The 17,781-nt window shown below is 32.1% G+C and overlaps 1 protein-coding gene and 1 non-coding gene across 2 annotated transcripts; one reads left to right on the top strand and one right to left on the bottom strand.

The window, feature by feature from the left end:
- The first annotated feature begins 3,033 nt into the window (after positions 1-3,033).
- LOC112518452 (transcription repressor OFP1) lies at positions 3,034-4,192 on the top strand. The gene has a single exon (XM_025126154.1). The coding sequence runs from the start codon at positions 3,106-3,108 to the stop codon at positions 4,108-4,110; it is 1,005 nt and encodes a 334-aa protein (XP_024981922.1). The 5' UTR covers positions 3,034-3,105; the 3' UTR covers positions 4,111-4,192.
- Positions 4,193-17,708: 13,516 nt separating this feature from the next.
- TRNAG-GCC lies at positions 17,709-17,779 on the bottom strand. Its single transcript has one exon. It is a non-coding gene; the product is annotated as a tRNA-Gly (tRNA).
- Between the last annotated feature and the right edge of the window lie 2 nt (positions 17,780-17,781).

Here is a 17,781-nt window from a genome sequence, read left to right as displayed (position 1 = left end):
ATTAAATAAATAACTATAAGAATATAAAATATAAGTATTAAAAATAATTATTATGTATTTATGATATTTAATAATATGATTAAATCCAAAAAAAATTCAATATCAAATTCATTTTGAAGGTATTGATGAGACGATTATAATGATATAAATTATAAAAAACAAAAACACGTTTTTTAAAGTATTTTAGTTAATATATAATTATACATGATAATATGAGAGATGTATAAATAAGAAATGAAAAAGTAAATGTGACACCTCAAAATTGGGAATAAATAAATATTTCTGAAAAAAAAAAAGGAAAATTTATGATAAATGAAAATTGATTAATTTTTCAAACAAGAATAGTTGACAAATACTACAAGCAAGAAGTCAGAGGGGCTGTAATGTAGCTAGCCAAAGGTAGAGGGGTCTTTTTGTCAATTTAGTAAACCTTTGAATTTCTAAGAAATTAAAACGTCATTTTGATAGGAGTTTTTTTTTATTGACCTGGATATCCAACTCATTATGTGAGTCGATTAATTCCAGGACGACCACCTGTTTTACACATAATTTGGAGTCACCGCTTTGCACATAATCTAACTATCAATAAGTTAAAATTAATAATTAAAAATTTAAAATTAATAAGTAATTAATTTTGTAGGTATAAAATAAAAAAATGGTGAAAATCAGATTCCCTCGCCGAGCAGCGAGGGAATTGTCCTATTTTCTTATTTTTCTTGTTTTTATGTGTTATATATACACATTTTTATATGTAGGTATCGTATGTATACATGTTCGGTTTTATTGGGCTTTAACCCATTTAACTGAGCTTTGTTCGGTTTTATTGGGCATTAATCCAATTACCGGGCTTTATTGAGTTTATCGGGCCTTAATGAACTTTATTCGGTTTAATGGGTCTTAATGGGCTTTATTCGGTTTTATTAATTAATTTTTGTAATATTCTAATAAATAATAAATAATTGAAAATTTAATAATCAATTTATTAAAAATTAAAATTAATAAGTAATTAAATTTGTAGCATTAAAATAAAAAAATGACGAAAATCAGATACTCTCGCTGAACCCTAGCAGATCAGCGAAGGAATCTGCTTTTTGGCAATTCCCTCGCTGATCCCTTGCTAATATGCGAATGCGAGGGATCAGCGAGGGAATTGCCAAAAAGTTTATCCCTTGCTGATCAGCGAAGGAAATGCCAAAAAACTCATTCCCTCGCAGATCATCGAGTGATTGAGTTTTTGACTTTACCCTCGCTGATGTTCGTCGCTGATATATGGTTTTCTAGTAGTGTATTCTTTGTTTGTGATCTTGAATTTTGTCTGAAATCCAGATTTGTTATTCTTAGATTATCCCAAATCTGATTTTGTGATACTCCAAGCAATAGAATCAAAATCGTGATATATCATTTTAAATTGTTTAATGAGATATATATATATATATATATATATATATATCATAAATAATAATATAAAAGTAATACAAATATACAATTTTAGTATGTTAACATTTATAAGGCTTCTTCTTTTATTAGCTTAAAAAGGGATATAAGAAGAAGTAATGTATACTATAAGAATTTTTTTAATATGTTATCTATAAATTTAACGGTGGACTAGTATTTTTGTTGAGCATCTTTAAAATAGATCAAAAGTTTGTAAAGTCGTCTGATGTTTTTTAGTCAAATTCCACTGTCTTAAGTAGGGTGCTCAAAAACCCGATGAATCCAACCAACCCAACCCGAATAAAAAAAACCCAACTTGAGGTAACCCGATGCATGATTGATAAAAAAATTAGTCAACTCGACCTTATTGGGTTGGAATCGGGTCAGGCCCAAAAAAACCCGACAACCCGATGAACCCGACCTTAACTTTAGCTTTGAGTTGTAGATGACAATTATGACATGACCAACCTCAACGTCAAGAAAGCGAAAGCATCGGGGTTGGAAACGTCTAAAACTATTGTTGTTGATTGATGTATTATGATTTGGTTTAAACATTTTTTTATTGTAATATCTAAATATTTGATGAACTTGCATATTATCTTGAATGGTCGGTCGTAATTCAAAGGAAAATTTCTTTTATTTTTATGTGATTTTACATTGTTTAAACACAACCCGATCAACCCGAACGGGTTGGGTTGGGTTGAACTTTTGTTTGAGTTGGGTTGGGTTGAAAATTTTCAAACTGCCAACATTGAGTTGGGTTGTTAAAACGGCTCCAAACCGATCAACCCGAGCCGTGCGCACCCCTAGTCTTAAGGTATTCTTTTTTAAAGTTCTTTGATTGATTTTGAAAGTTTTTCTGTTTTTCGTTGATGACCCTTGCATTTTCTAATATTCAGAAGCAACCATCAAAGGTTAGCAATCCGTGTACCTACAAGCTTTTGGCATCAACGGATTATCAGCAACGAAAGACCGCTTTAGCGACAGATCATTCTCTCGCTGAACGGATACATGAAACTCTATTAGCACATTTATAGGTCCGCTCCGACATAGAAAAGAGATAATTTTGGTGTTTAAAATTATGGCGGTTATTTTTCTCTTTCTATAGAATTTTGATGGTAAAACTATTAATTTACTCTTTAATATAATTCATTTATGTTATTTATAAACAAAATTATTAATATTTGAGTATTTAAATAAAAAAAATTCTTTTTTTTATTAACCTGGATATCCAACCCGCTATGCGAGCTGACTATATTCAGGACGACAACCTGCTTTGCAGATCGCCCGGAGTCACCGCATTTGAATCTCCATGACTACAAGAGGATTTTTATTCCTCTTTGGATTTGAACCAAAGATGGGACCTCCTGATACTTTTGACCTTTAAAGTCAAGTTCAAACCAATAAAGCACCACACTTTTAGTGAAAATAAATAAATTAATTCTTAAACCATGTGAGGAATGAAAGAAGGAATAGAATACGTGTTCGCCAAACTCGTTTCTATACCTATTTATTCATCCACCTCAAACCCTCAAACCAAAACTCACACATAGAGAGAGAGAGACCAAGAGAGAGAGAGACCAAGGGAGAGAGAGAGAGAGAGAGAGAGAGAGAGAGAGAGARAGGGAGGGAGGGAGAGAGAGAGAGAGAGAGAGAGAGAGAGAGGTTTTAATGGGGAATTACAGGTTTAGATTATCAGATATGATACCAAATGCCTGGTTTTACAAGCTTAGAGACATGAGCAAGACAAAGACTTCCACCAACCACAACAAGAAACCACCACCTTCTTCAGCCTATCACTCATCATCAACCACCACAGCACCACCGCACCACCACCATTTCTCACACCCAAGAACCTCCTTCTACTACACCCCTAAAGTTAACCAATTCCACAATTCCCCCACATCCAAACTCCCACATTTCCCTCATGACCCACCAAGAAAATCTTCAAAGAGATCAAGACCTCACAGAAAAACCATCTACAGACCTTCTCCAAAGCACACTACTTCACTCGCCGAGTCGACTCAAACGCTTCGAGATTTCTTTCATTCTCCCACCACAAACACCAGCCTTGGCTCCCCTCCTGACCCCAACTCTCAATCTCCCTCCTCCGAGTCAACTCAGTCAGGACTCGCTACTGCCTCCTGGTGTACTTCTTGTAGGGTCAGTTCTTCCACTTCCGACATCATAATCGATATAAACGACAAGTCCCTCGCTAAAAAGATTGATAATTCAAGTGGGTTTGATCTGTCGCCTGAGATGGAGCTGAAACTTCCTCCGATCATAACAAAACCGGCGAAATCCACCCCGAGAAACAGACAAACCTCACTTTCCGGCAAAAAAGTCAAAGAAACCAACCAAACTCCGGCGAGAAAATCAGTCACCGGAGTTAAACTGAGACCCAATTCTCCAAAACTAGCAGTAAGCAAGAGAATTGTCCAAAAATCTGCACAGAAAAAGACCTTGTCGGAAAGCTTTGCAATTGTGAAATCATCATTCGATCCTCAAAAAGACTTCATGGTATCAATGATGGAGATGATCGTGGAGAACAACATTCGGGCATCAAAGGATTTGGAAGATCTTCTTGCTTGTTATCTTGCTTTGAATTCAGATGAATACCATGATGTAATCGTCAAAGCATTTGAGCAAATCTGGTTCGCTTTGCCAGATCTTTGACTTCTTAATTAGATTAAGTCAAGAAAAACCATAATTCCAACATAAATTTATGGCCAATTTCAATGCAAAAGCTGTTCGATCTTTGTGTTTAGAGTGTCGCAAGAAGGTCAAAAGTTAGATCACATTCTAAAAAAGGAAAATTTCTGACAAGTTTGGAACCAAATTGAAGTTGTTTTTTAGATAGTAAAAAGAGACATAATCTACTGACAACTTCGTTTTATTCAAGAGTAAAGACGATAGATATGTAGGTGTCAATTTAAGGTCGTAAAAGGAGTCGTGGGTGCATTTCCTTAATTATTCGTTTGGTTTATACGTACCGATTAATCCTTCAAACAGTACTGATCTGGAGTCATTGTAGATGAACTGTTACAGGGATTGAATTCGAACTCAGAAGAAGTTCCTTTTCTTTCTAACAAAATTACAAAAAGCCGGTATATTGATACAGTAAAGAGTGTGATATGTTAAAGACGAATGTAACTTAAAAGAATATATATCATCCTGAAACTGAAAACCGGTTAGTTGAGGGTCGATTCTGATATTAACTGGAATGGGAGAAAAACGTCTCCATGGTTAGTTTGAAAAGTATAAACTAAACAATATGTTGTTTTGAGTTTTAAAAAACCAGATGTGGTTCGTATTGTAACCTGTTATTGTCCCGTTTTGTATCAACTTCGTTATTTGATTTCGTAATAAGATCACTATCGGACTAACGTTGGAAACAAATATCGTTTTCGAATGTTACGTTTTTAATAAATATAATTCAATAACAAAATCTATATCATAGTTGTTTAACGTAAATCTACATGTCTGATAACAATTTTTTTTTTAAATATATGATTATCACTCTGTATACGGGCTCAGATTAATCATATATATATATATATATATATATATATATATATATACCAAAAAATAAAATAAATTTTTGATATGAAAATATTTTTTAAATAAAACTTTATTTTTTTATTATTATTATTATTATTATCATAATTTGTTTCTAAAATCATAGAGAAAGGGTGTAAAGGGGGTCCATATGTTGCATTTTGCCAACAAGAAATAAGAGCAAATGTAGTGTAAAGCAACTTTTAGTTTTCATTGCTTTGTCTAAAGTTAAAGCCACTTTTTTTAGTGTTGTATGATCAATAGAACACATAAAATGATTATATTTTAATAAATATATCATTAAAAAGATTCATAATTATAAGATAACAGATATAAGTCCGATTACATCAGTAATAGTTACTGTTTATGTTGTCAAATTGTTACTTATCTTGTTGTTGTATACTACAATCAATGATTTTATACTGGTTAATTTATATTAAATTATATAACTGATATAATTATGTGATTTATAAATATATTTTTAAGTATGCAAAAACATAAATGTTCAATAAACAGTTTATAGAATATATGACAGTATACATAAAAATATCGTGGCACGACATATAAACATTGATATCCGAATGTTTTCTTGAGGGTGTTTGTATGTGTGTTTCAAGACGGATTATATGATTTCAGATAACGATAATTAGATGATTAACCGTTTTCTGAAGAATGTTTCGATGGTATTTAATGTTTAACAAATATAAATTATTTAAGAATCTAGTTCGAGGTTCAAATAATGAGTCTAAATATTGTAAGAAGATAATAATAGAAGGTTAAAAAAAGGGTAATTTATGGATCATTAATTGAAAAAAGTTAGAGGTCGTTTACCAAACACTTACCTGGTAAGTGTTTACGGGTAAAATTTAACACTATCATTTATTTATCGGGTAAGATTTTAGTCCACTAAAACGACATCGTATGCAACAATTTACCAGGTAAGCGCTTACTGTAGTAAGATTCGTTGACCTCACTTACCGGGTAAGACTCTTGGTCCTTATCATATTCATCCGGTAAGGTAATGTGACTTGATAAACGCTTACTCGGATAAGCGTTTGGTAAACTGCTTCTTAGATTTGAAGATAGCTTACGTGAACCAATATTAATGGATTTTAAGATAGATTTTTACAGATAACTTTAGCGATTCACGTATGAATATTCATATATTACATTCTCACAATATTTAACATATTTATTTAAATCGTGCCTTAAGAACCTAATGGGATAAAACACGGGTCAAATAAATGCATACAAGCAAGTTTATTTTGCTATAATTTATTACAACTGTTATTAAACTGATTATTTTGTCCTGTAACTAAACGTAACATGTTAATTAAGAACGATTTAAAACTTAACTTCATTTCAAACCATACACGGTTTTTTTTGTTCTTCTGTATCAGTACATTCTATCATACTACGTGTCCAACGTCTCTTGTCTATCCGATTCAAGACTTCTGGAGGCCACTGTATATCTTTTCAGACTGTTGTCTTCAGGGTCTCGCGAGATTTTAGTCAACACGCACACAAATTGATCCAGATACTCACAATTACAATAAAATCCCTCATCTCTGATGCAGACAATTTTTAGTTTCCGACTATTGAAAATGACCCACCTTTTAGATTAATTCAAAATAAATAAAACATATCAACTCGTTAAAATTCGTTCAATTTCAATAAAATTCGTATAAAACACAGAAGACGTATTAACTCGTTACAATTCGTACAGTTTTGATCCTAAACCACAATGTCCGTTATATCGTATAAGTGACCCCTAGACCTACCACCATTAAATGCTGTATGGCAACATTAATTAAGAATAGCATAGGATAATTAATTGTCTTCTTATTTTATTGAAAATCTTTTTGATGTCATAAATCATAAATTCCTTTTCTCTGAATACAATTTATGCACGTGATAGTAAAATACATAACCAAAAATGTATTACCGCTTTCATTATTATGATGTCATAATTAATTTTGTAGTCTTTATTATTTAAATATGATTTAAAATTAAACTAATTAAATTTGCAACAATTGTTATAATAATTATTAATAATAAAAAATATTTATTTATATTAAATGTTTATAACCACCATTTTTTCAGAAAAACCCAATTTTTTAATACTGATTTTACATGTTCAAAGCAGGTGGTCGTCCTAAGATTAGTCAACTCGTATAGCGGGTTGGATATCTAAGTTAATAAAAAAATGCACATAAAAGCATTTCATTTGATTACGTCCCCCTTTACATATTTGTATAAATTCATAGATGTATATTTATGCTATTATAATTAATAATGCAAGTACATTTAATTTTAATTCAATAATTAATAATGATATTACATTTAATAAGTAGCACTTATTTGTCAAATTATTCTTCCTTGAGTTATTGTTTCAAATTGAATATTTATTTAAATTATTGTAAACTATAAAATTTGTTCCATGTGGTTTGTCGAAAATCAATTTTTTGGTCTAGATTTAGGGGCCATTTACCTAAATACTTATTTGGTAAGCGCTTATCGTTAATATTCAACATTATCGTTTACTTACCGGGTAAGATTTGAATCCACCAAAACAACATTGGATGTAATAATTTACTCGGTAAGCGCTAACCGTGATGAGAGTCGTCGTCATCACTTACCAAGTAAGACTCTCGGTCCTTGTTTTCGCTCTTACCGGGTAAGATTCTTGATCCTTACCATAGTCATCCGGTAAGGTAATATGACTTGGTAAACGCTTATCCAGATAAACATTTGGTAAACGACCCCTTAGTCTCTCCCTCTAACGACAATTAAAAAATTCGTAAAAAGGAAGGCAATTTCGTCATTTTGTGAAAAAAAAAATTGCCTTTTACCAATCAAAATTGCTTTCCACGAGGCTTTTGATCTGGTAACAGAACAAAAAATGATAAAAATGAAAATGTCATTCATTTAACGGAATTTTTTTAACGATCGTTAAAGAGGAGGATGAAACCCAGACATTTTTGCAAATCACGATAACCATCTTATAATTTTAAAACTGAAAAGACGAAAAGTCAACAAACCACAGTGACCAAATTTGTAGTTACCCTTTAAATTAATTTAATCAAATTAATTTAAAATAATTTATTTGATATTTTTCAATTAAAAATGACGTCATTATTATTTTCTTATTTAAAAATAACATTATCATGAAAATATCTTGTTAGTAACAACTATTATATCTTTAGAGTAAAGCAACCGCAACCATTCTCTCACGTTGGGAAACCCTCCAAGGTACAACATGAAATGCACAACGTACAATCTATTATTGCACAAAAATTCTTCCCTAGGGTTTAAATCAGTATTTTAAATATTTAACAGTTAGTTTACTAGTCAACAACTAAATTTTCTGCGAACAACCAATTTATCAGTCAACAACTAGTTTATCAGCCAGTTTGTCAAAGGTAGTCAAATATTCTCATCTGAAATCAACCAGTTTGCCAAACGCAACCAAATATTTTCGTCTATCTCATGTTTCATCGTTTACATACCGTTACCACCACTGAATTTCGTTATCAGTAATTCGGTGCCTAGTTCCTTTTTATTTCCCCAACGAACCCATTTCTGAAAATACAATCATTAGGCACATCTGTTGAAACCGACATTCGACAGACCGATTATGACGCGACCGGCGTCGTTTCCCAGATCCGAAACGACCAAATTCAGAACAACATATAACTTCCGAACACGATGTACAAGTCACCAATGCACGACCATTCTGGATTCGGCCGTTATGGATCTAACAATAGCATAAAAAAGAGGTATGACAAGAAAGCTTCACATGGAAACTAATAACAGAAGATGGTGCAAATTAATATGATTAGGTCAAGGACCACATAGAAGGTCCATGACTCATGACATCCCCACAGAGACCCAACCCGCCGGTTGGACCACCGGAATTTGCTTTTCCCAGATAAAAATTACTAATTCCAGAACACTCCCATTTCTAGATCGACTTGTATGTCGTGCATCAAAAGTAACTGTAATAAAGTCGAGTTTAGACGACGTCACAAGTGTTTAAGTGTCTTAATAGATTATTTGATAGAATTTAAGTTTGAAAGACCAAACATGTGTGTGTCATATCTAAAAGCGTTTTAATAAGTTTATAAGACATTTTTGAAAGTCTTAAATAAACTTTTTAGCACAGAATGTCTTAACAAGTTCTTTAAGATACTTTTGAACGTCTTAACAAGCTTTTTAGGATAGTGTTGAAACAAATGTGCTATTAGCTTTTTTATATGACATTTTTGCATTTGGCGTGTAGCTTAGTTGGCAAAAGGACGATGTGATTTTTCCAAAATACAAGACAGATACTGGGTTCAATCTCGGGCTCCCTGCAGACCTCAGTCGTCAAGTGAGGCAAAAAATGTTCTCTCACATTGGTGTTCTTGGAGGCGGATTACGCGTGGGGACCGTTATGGTTGTCATTAATCAACTTTTTACCCAAATATAGGTATTTTAAGAAGTGTAATAATATAAACACATATTTGTTTAGGACGTTTGTATTATAAGACGTTTTTTCAAATAATGTTATACAAAGAGACTAAAATAACACTTGGACATCTTTGATGTCTTTAATACCCTGGTTTTATTGTAACTAGAAGGGTACTCATGCAATGCAGCGAGATATATCTCGATTTTAATGTTTCGTTTTATTATTTATCTCAGTCAATGTTATAGTATGGTCTTATGTGATTTTGAAAAAACGACGATGTTTTATTTTTGAATAAAATATAAATTTGAAGATGTCATAAAAATTTGACAAAAATCAAATTAACTATTTAGAATTCCTATTTTTTGTGTAATTTTTTAATTCAATTTTTTTATTATAATTTAATTTAGGTTCAATAACGAAATAGTTTATATTTGATTTAATAATATAATTTTCTTACAAAGATAATAATTAATTATTTTGTTATAACTCGATAATTATTCTACTTATAATTTAGATTTTGTATATTTTAAAATGAGATGTTTATCCTCTATTTCATTATGTTTATCCGTAGTTAGTTACACGAATTCAAATATGGAGCTTTAATAAGTTGTACTTATGCATAATTTACTTGTAATTTTGAATTTTAAGTAATATGCATCGATATACAGTGTTTTAAACATAAAAAATAATTTTTAAGAGTTTTTTCAAATGTTTTATAATATAATATAGATGAGTTATATATTGCTTTGGATTTAGCAATTTTAGCTCTGGAAAAGAAATTAGGTTACTTTTATCAAGAAATACCCATTTTGGGATTTGAATTATTTTGTTGTTTGAGAGGTTTCATCCATTGGCTCCATTTGTGTTTTAGTTTCCACCCTTTGAAATGTCTCTTTCCATACACCACAAAAAACACAACTCAAAACCAAGTACCATTCAATATCCCCACTTCAAGTTTTTGTATATGTTTATAGTGACAACACAAAAAACCCTCTTTGTTGTCTTTCTGTACGCCACGAAAGAAAATAAAATTGTATCAGTATCGGGATAAATATCAGTTTGGCACTAGCTGTCGAACATAACGACATTTCATGGGTGTGTTATTGACTTCAGTTTATGACAATTGTAGTAATGATTGAGTTGAGATACGTTTTAAAGAATCTTTATGGAAGGATTCAAAAAATTATGACGAAAAGAATGGAACTTTTGTCTTCTGTTTATCGATGCATGTCTAGAAATTTATTGGACAATACCCACCCGGGGGAGGGGGGGTTGGTTTGATATAATGTCTCTGCAGGACTTGGATTTCGTGAAAAGATTTGGATTCAGAAGGATTTGGAATTTTTAGTGTGTTATGTTTGTAGGATTTACGATGGAATTGAATTCAATTCGTTAAAATTAAATTTTAGGAACAAATTATAACTGTAGAAATTATATTATCTTTTATTAATTGATTGTTATAAAACAAATTTCTTTAACATATTTTGAAACATTATTATAAATAAGTTCTACGAAATCCTGTGAAAAGCGAACTACTCTTACGCGATTTTTAAATTCAATGTATGTGGGATTTCAATTTCAGATTTTTCTTTAAAACAATCGAAATTAAAAACAGAAACCGATTCCAAATCCCGTCAAATAGATAGATTGAGATTTCAGGAGAAGGTCCTACAAACAGAACTGAAATATGCTAAGAAAATGGCTTTAACAAGTAGAGGGATATATATATATATATATATATATATATATATAGGGGCCTAATCAAATAAGAACTGATTAGTTTGTGGTAACTGTAAGCCTAATCAAATAAGAACTGATTAGTTTGTGGTAACTGTAAGAACCAATGTGAGCCAATCATTTAAATAATTAATGTTATATCCTAAAATAACAYAARRGGTAAATTGGTAATGTTTATAAATCATAAAACCCTAACCCTCTTGTTCTTCCTTCTTTCATCGACTAACCCTCTTTTCCTATTGCTGCTTCTTCTTCTTCATCAAGCCGGCCGACGATCTTCTTCATCAAGCCGACCGACGATAACGCCGCCCTCTCACTCCCGCTGGAGATTGAACAAGGTATTGCTTTCATAACTTGTCATGTTGGATCCGATTCCATCAACACTAGAAGATAGAGGACCATTCATCACAGGGGCAGATCGGCTTCGCCTCCCTCCCGTGGAAACCCGGTCTAAGATGCGGCGGCACAAACCTATTCGTCTTTGGCAACATCGACGAATCCTTACTCTGTATCAGAGGAAACGTCAGATGAGACAACGGTGGGGCCAACTCAGTTCGACCAAGTGGACAGTGTATCACAATGTTCGGTTTCATTATTTTTGTTTGTTTTATCAAGGTGTATCACATGTTTTTATGGTTTGAGTTGGTATCACAATGGTATCACAGTATATCACAATGGGTATCACATTGGGTATCTTTGTGATTAATTTGTACATAACGGAATAATGTTGGTCGGAGATTGGAGGTCGGAGAGAGGAGGTCGGAGAGAGGAGAGATGGATTTTTTAAAAATACCTAAAATGCCCTCTAATTATAATTTTAACTTAAAATACCATAATTACTAATTTCCTTATTTATCCGTTGATTTGTGGTTAAGATTGGTTCTCACAGTTACCACAAACTAATCAGTTCTCTCTTGAATGGACCCCTATATATATATATATATATATATATATATATATATATATATAGGTGGAGGTTCAAATGAGAACACCTCAATTTTACGAGAACGCGTGAACATCCTTTTACTATAGACAATCACATGTGATATTATTATTCAATCACATATGATACACATGTGATACTAAATCAGAGACGAGAGCGATTTTCGATGCGATCTTGGTTGCGGGCCAAGTCGCTCTTACACCACTAAGCCCTCTCACAAGTATTATCACATGTGATAAAGGTGTTGTTGATATGATAGTATAATCCATCAAGACCATCACATATGATGCTAAATTATAGACTCAAACAACCTTTGGCGCGACCTAAGTCGTAGAACACATCTTCCGCACATCAAAGGGTCCCCTCACGCGTATTATCACATGTGATAAGGGTGTTGTTGATATGATAGTATAATCCATCAAGACCATCACATATGATGTTAAATTATAGACTCAAACAACCTTTGGCGCGACCTAAGTCGTAGAACACGTCTTCCGCACATCAAAGGGTCCCCTCACGCGTATTATCACATGTGATAAGGGTGTTCTTGCGTTCTCGTAAATTAGAGGTGTTCTCATTTGAACCCTTCCCTATATATATATATATATATATATATATATATATATATATATATATATAAAAGAAGCTTATTTGTAATGGTAGTTAAGTCAAATGTAAGAAGCTTATTTTAATGGTAGTTAATGACAAACAAATGAGTTCAAGATGAATATTTATCTAAAAAGAGAAAGTTGTTGCAATTTCCATATAGTATTCTAAAAGGGTTAACGAAAAAAATATAATAAACATATCAAACAAAACATACACGATATATTCCACTCAGAATTATGGTTCAGAGGGGAATGAAGTATACAGACTTTTCCTCTAGCTACAGTAACGACATATATAAGTAAAAAAAAGGTAAAACCAAGAACGAGTGGGCATGCAGACTTTCCAATCACGACACGAGATTGTTAACCCATCTGTCAACTCTCTACTCCTCCCCCTGTACAATTCGAACATAACAACGACGTGCATTCTTCACACATCGAAGCAAAACTGAAATATCTTGAATGGTCTCTTCGGACACACTCTGTTACAAAACGTCGTCATCTCCTTTTCCTGTGTTTCTACTTTATCATTATTGTTTTGATCGGAAAAATACCCATAAAAACGAAAAGTAAAAGAGAAACGGTGTAAAAATTGAGGCCAAGCTTTGTGTTTTTGTCTTTTGGGAAAGTAATGTGAGATATGGGTGATGATGTTGCAAAGGGAAAAAGTGGGAGGTAGATGCCAAAAGTGGCAAATTTTATAAGCAACAAGTAAAACTTGGTGTCGATATAAGAAATGGTTAAAAATGGGAAATGAAATCTCAATAATTTTGCCATCAAAATCCACAATTTTTGGTGTTTTCCTTCATGAGAACAAACAAAACGTCTCTTCGCAATTAACATTGGTGTCATATGACTAGAAATTCAATGTCGTTTCTTGAAAAACACATTTCCTTCTTTTAACTTGCTACTCAATAATAATAATAATAATTATTATTATTAAAATGAGTTGTTTTAGCTATAAGGGTGGTGTCTGATTGGTTTGAGCTTGACTGTAAATGTTAAAAGTACAAGGAGGTCTCGGGTTTAAATCCAAGGAGGAATAAAAATTTCCTTGTGGCCACGGAGGTTTAAATGCGGTGACTCCGGGCTATCTGTAAAGCAGGTGATTGCCCTAGGATTAGTCAGCTCGTATAGCGGGTTGGATATCCAGGTTAATTAAAAAAAAATGGGTTGTTTTTATTTCGATTGGTTTTTAAGTGAACGGGTTGGAACGAATTCGACGGTGAAATGAAATGAAATGGGGAATTGGTAAAACGTGTGTCTTTTCGTGAATAGAATTAAGGTGACGTTCGGTTAGCAATAATAGAAGAAGATGGAATGTTTGGTTAAGAAAAACGTATTTTATTTCAACTTTTATTAGGACGATAAGTGAAACGGGTTAGAACGAAATGAAAGGGATAATTGGCCAATGAGATGTCTTTTGAAGAATAGGTGAAAGGGTTCGGATTTTGATGGATTAAGCTCTCAGATAATCGCACCTTAACATTTTATTTTGATAATAAATAGTAAATTATATGTGTTTTTGTAATTTAAAAAAAATGATTAATTATATAATTTATAGTTACACAAATTGTGTTCTTTTCCCTTTGTGGGAACAAACAAAATGTCTATTCACAATGAATATTGGTGCCATAAAGGCTACAATTAAATGTCAATCTCATATATAAAATATTATTTAATTTAAGTTTTATCAACGAAAATAAGCAATTTTTTAGATTTGATGTTTATCTTTTCAATAAAATAAATAAATCATATTGAATAATAAATCAAAATAAATGTTAATGAAAATCGAATAAAATGTTATTATAAAGATGGAACAACAACCATAACTATATTTATTTTGTTAAAAGAAAACGGAAGTCCGTTTCAATTTTTTAAATGTCTTGTTACACATGTATTAAAATTATAGATCACTGTGATAAATAAAACAAAATATATAAATTTATATAAAAAAAAACTATGTTAGGGAGCGTTTGGTTCGCAGGATTTCGAAGGAATTTGAAGGAATTGAAATGATCAGTTTCGTTGACCAAATTGCATTAAGGAGTTTGGTTTACGTATAGAATTGAATTGAATTGAATTCCATACATTCCACCATTCATGGATTTGGTCATTCCATCACAATTGAGAAGGAACTCAATTCCATTTCACCCATTTTCTCAAAAAGACAAAACTATCCCTATCTTCCCTATTTAAAATAGAACAAAGTAACATACAACATTCACTTAAATACTAACATCTTGGAAACAATCTTTAATCAGCGTTTTATAATCAACTTGTTTCCGATTATAAATTCACCACACAGATAAGTGGGACAAGTTGACTACGGGAGTTCAATCATCAAATAAGAAGGGAATGCACATTTGCAACCATAATCTGGAATCAGCGAGTCACTGAATTTCACCACATATTTTGAACATTCTAACTACCCAATTCGGCTTAGAATCACAAGGAGAAGGTCGAAGGGATTCGCCAAAGTATTGGTTAAAAGTTTTCTTTATTAACCTGGATATTTAACCCGCTACGCGAGCCGACTAATCCCAGGGCGACCATCTGCTTTGCAGATAGCCCGGAGTCATTGCATTTGAACCTCCGTGGCCACAAGGGGATTTTTATTCCTCCTTGGATTTGAACCTGGACCTCCTGGTACTTTTGACATTTGGAGCCAAGCTCAAACCAATCAAACACCACCCTTGTGGTTTATTGGTAAAAAGTTGAAATACATATGATTTGGTAAAACTAAAATATATATAACTGGGTCCTAAAAAATCTTGGGGGACCCAAAATTTTTGGAGACCCTGTTCTAAATATCACATTAGTACACCTTCTGAAACGTCTCTGAAAGGAGGCATCATAGATACAAGTCAAATGATAACATAAAATCAAAATAATATGTAATGGTTATAAAGTAAAGTAGTAGGTAGAGATGTAAAAGAAAAAAAACACAAATCCAAAGCTTGGTCTAGGCGCGAGCCGAAAAAACTCAGGCTTATGAAGCCTAAGCCTGGTCCGGGCCAGACCTAAAAGCCGATTAGGCTGAAATATTGGGGGCAATTCCTAGCCTAAAAATATATTTAAAAAAACCGGTTTAGAAAAGCTGACCGAAACACCTTTTTTCAACCCAAAGACCCGTTTGACCCCCAATCTAAAAAAGAACGGTTTTTTATGCTCATTGAAAATGGGTTTGAGAGGCTCGGTTGCAAACCTGTTTAAATCCAAGTCTTGTAGATATCTAGTTGTAGGTACAAATCTATATTATGAAGGATGAGTGAATTATGGATTTGGTCCTTATGGTTTACAAGTAATTATCATATACGTATACTATTTTCAAACTTTTGAATTTCATAAAGTTAACAGATATACATAATCAAATACAACATAATTTTTAAGCTCTTGTACGAAATAATATTCCATCATTATATTTATCCGTAAAAAATACCTCATCATTAAAACTAAAATTAATTACATTTTATTTTCTAAATATTCAATATTTAAATTAAAATAAAATTTTGAATTAAACTTATTATATCTTAAAAACCAAAAGTTTTATAATATCAAGCTGACACAAATATCAATATATAATTGTGGGATTTTTTTATTAACATGGGTATCCAATCTGCTATGCGAGCCAACTAATCTTAGGGTGATCACCTGTTTTGCAGATAGTCCGGAGTTATCTTGATATTTCGTTCACAACGTTAGAAACATAGCTATAAAATAAATAGGAGAAACATGATTTATTATTTTAAACAATTTTCTTATATAAAATATATTTTCTTTCAACTATTATTTTAATAATTTATTATCAAAAAAAGTTTAAGAAAAATAAAATACATTCTTTAATGTTATCAGTATATGATATTTAAACCTAAACTAGAAGAGTGGTGTCTGATTGATTTAGACTTGTGCTCCAAAGATCAAAACTCCTGGAGGTCTCGGATTCAAATCTAAGAAGGAATAAAAATCATCGTGTGGCTACGAAGATCTAAATGCGGTGACTCCGGACTATCCGTAAAGCAAGTGGTCGTCCTGATATGAGTCGGCTCGCATAGCGGGTTGGATATCTATGTAAATATTATATATATATATATATATATATATATTCTATAAAATAGAAATAGGAAGTAAAATAGGATGCTAATTTGTCCAAAGAAGCTTGTTTTGGTGAAGGTGGAAGAGTGTACGTGTTATCCTTATTTGTCACATATCATCTCCTTATTATTTAAAGAATAATCAGATGCTCCTTAAATCCAAAATAAAAAGGACACATAAATAAATAATTTGAAATATACAATTTTTATTTTTTTATTACTAAAATATACAATTTTAAGACATTTTTTTTTTCTGTATTTCGTAATTGAGAATAAAAAAATAAAAAAATAAATATCTACTTTTAAAAATAATATTGATTTTAAGAGTAAGAGACCGTTTACCAAATGTTTATTCGGGTAAGCGTTTACCAAGTCATATTTTCTTACTGGATGAATATAACAAAAACAAGAATCTTATCTGGTAAGAGCAAATGCACGTACCGAGAGTCTTACCCGATAAGTGATGACGACGACTCTTACCACGGTTAGCGCTTACCGGGTAAATTGTTACATATGATTTCGTTTTGGTAGACTAAAATCTTACCCGATAAATTGTTACCAGATTTGAGAGTGTTACAGAACATTTAAATGTTCAAGAAAATAGTTAAAGTTACAAAGTTTAATATTAAAAATGTAAATTTTTTAAAAAGTAATAAATAATTAAATAGGTCGATACTATGAAACACAACTTTCAATACCGTGTATCAACCAAGTTTGCATACTTAGCTGCTGTTTACCCAAATGCTTACCTATATGAGTCAAACACTATAATTTATTTTGATGAGTAAGATTTTAATACATTAAAACGTATTAAATGCAACAATTTACCGGATAAGCGCTTACAAAATACAAATTCTGGGAAAAAATAAAAAGAACAATAATGCACCAGCCGGGAATCGAACCCGGGTCTGTACCGTGGCAGGGTACTATTCTACCACTAGACCACTGGTGCTT

This window comes from Cynara cardunculus, assembly GCF_001531365.2.
Source record: "Cynara cardunculus var. scolymus isolate 2C chromosome LG 9, CcrdV1, whole genome shotgun sequence".
Lineage (NCBI taxonomy): Eukaryota > Viridiplantae > Streptophyta > Magnoliopsida > Asterales > Asteraceae > Cynara > Cynara cardunculus.
The sequence above is the reverse complement of the archived record's forward strand: the minus strand, read 5'-3'. Positions and strand labels throughout refer to the sequence as shown.

Excerpts from the sequence above, each read along its gene's own strand:
- LOC112518452 (XM_025126154.1), top strand. The coding sequence starts at position 3,106 with ATGGGGAATTACAGGTTTAGATTATCAGATATGATACCAAATGCCTGG.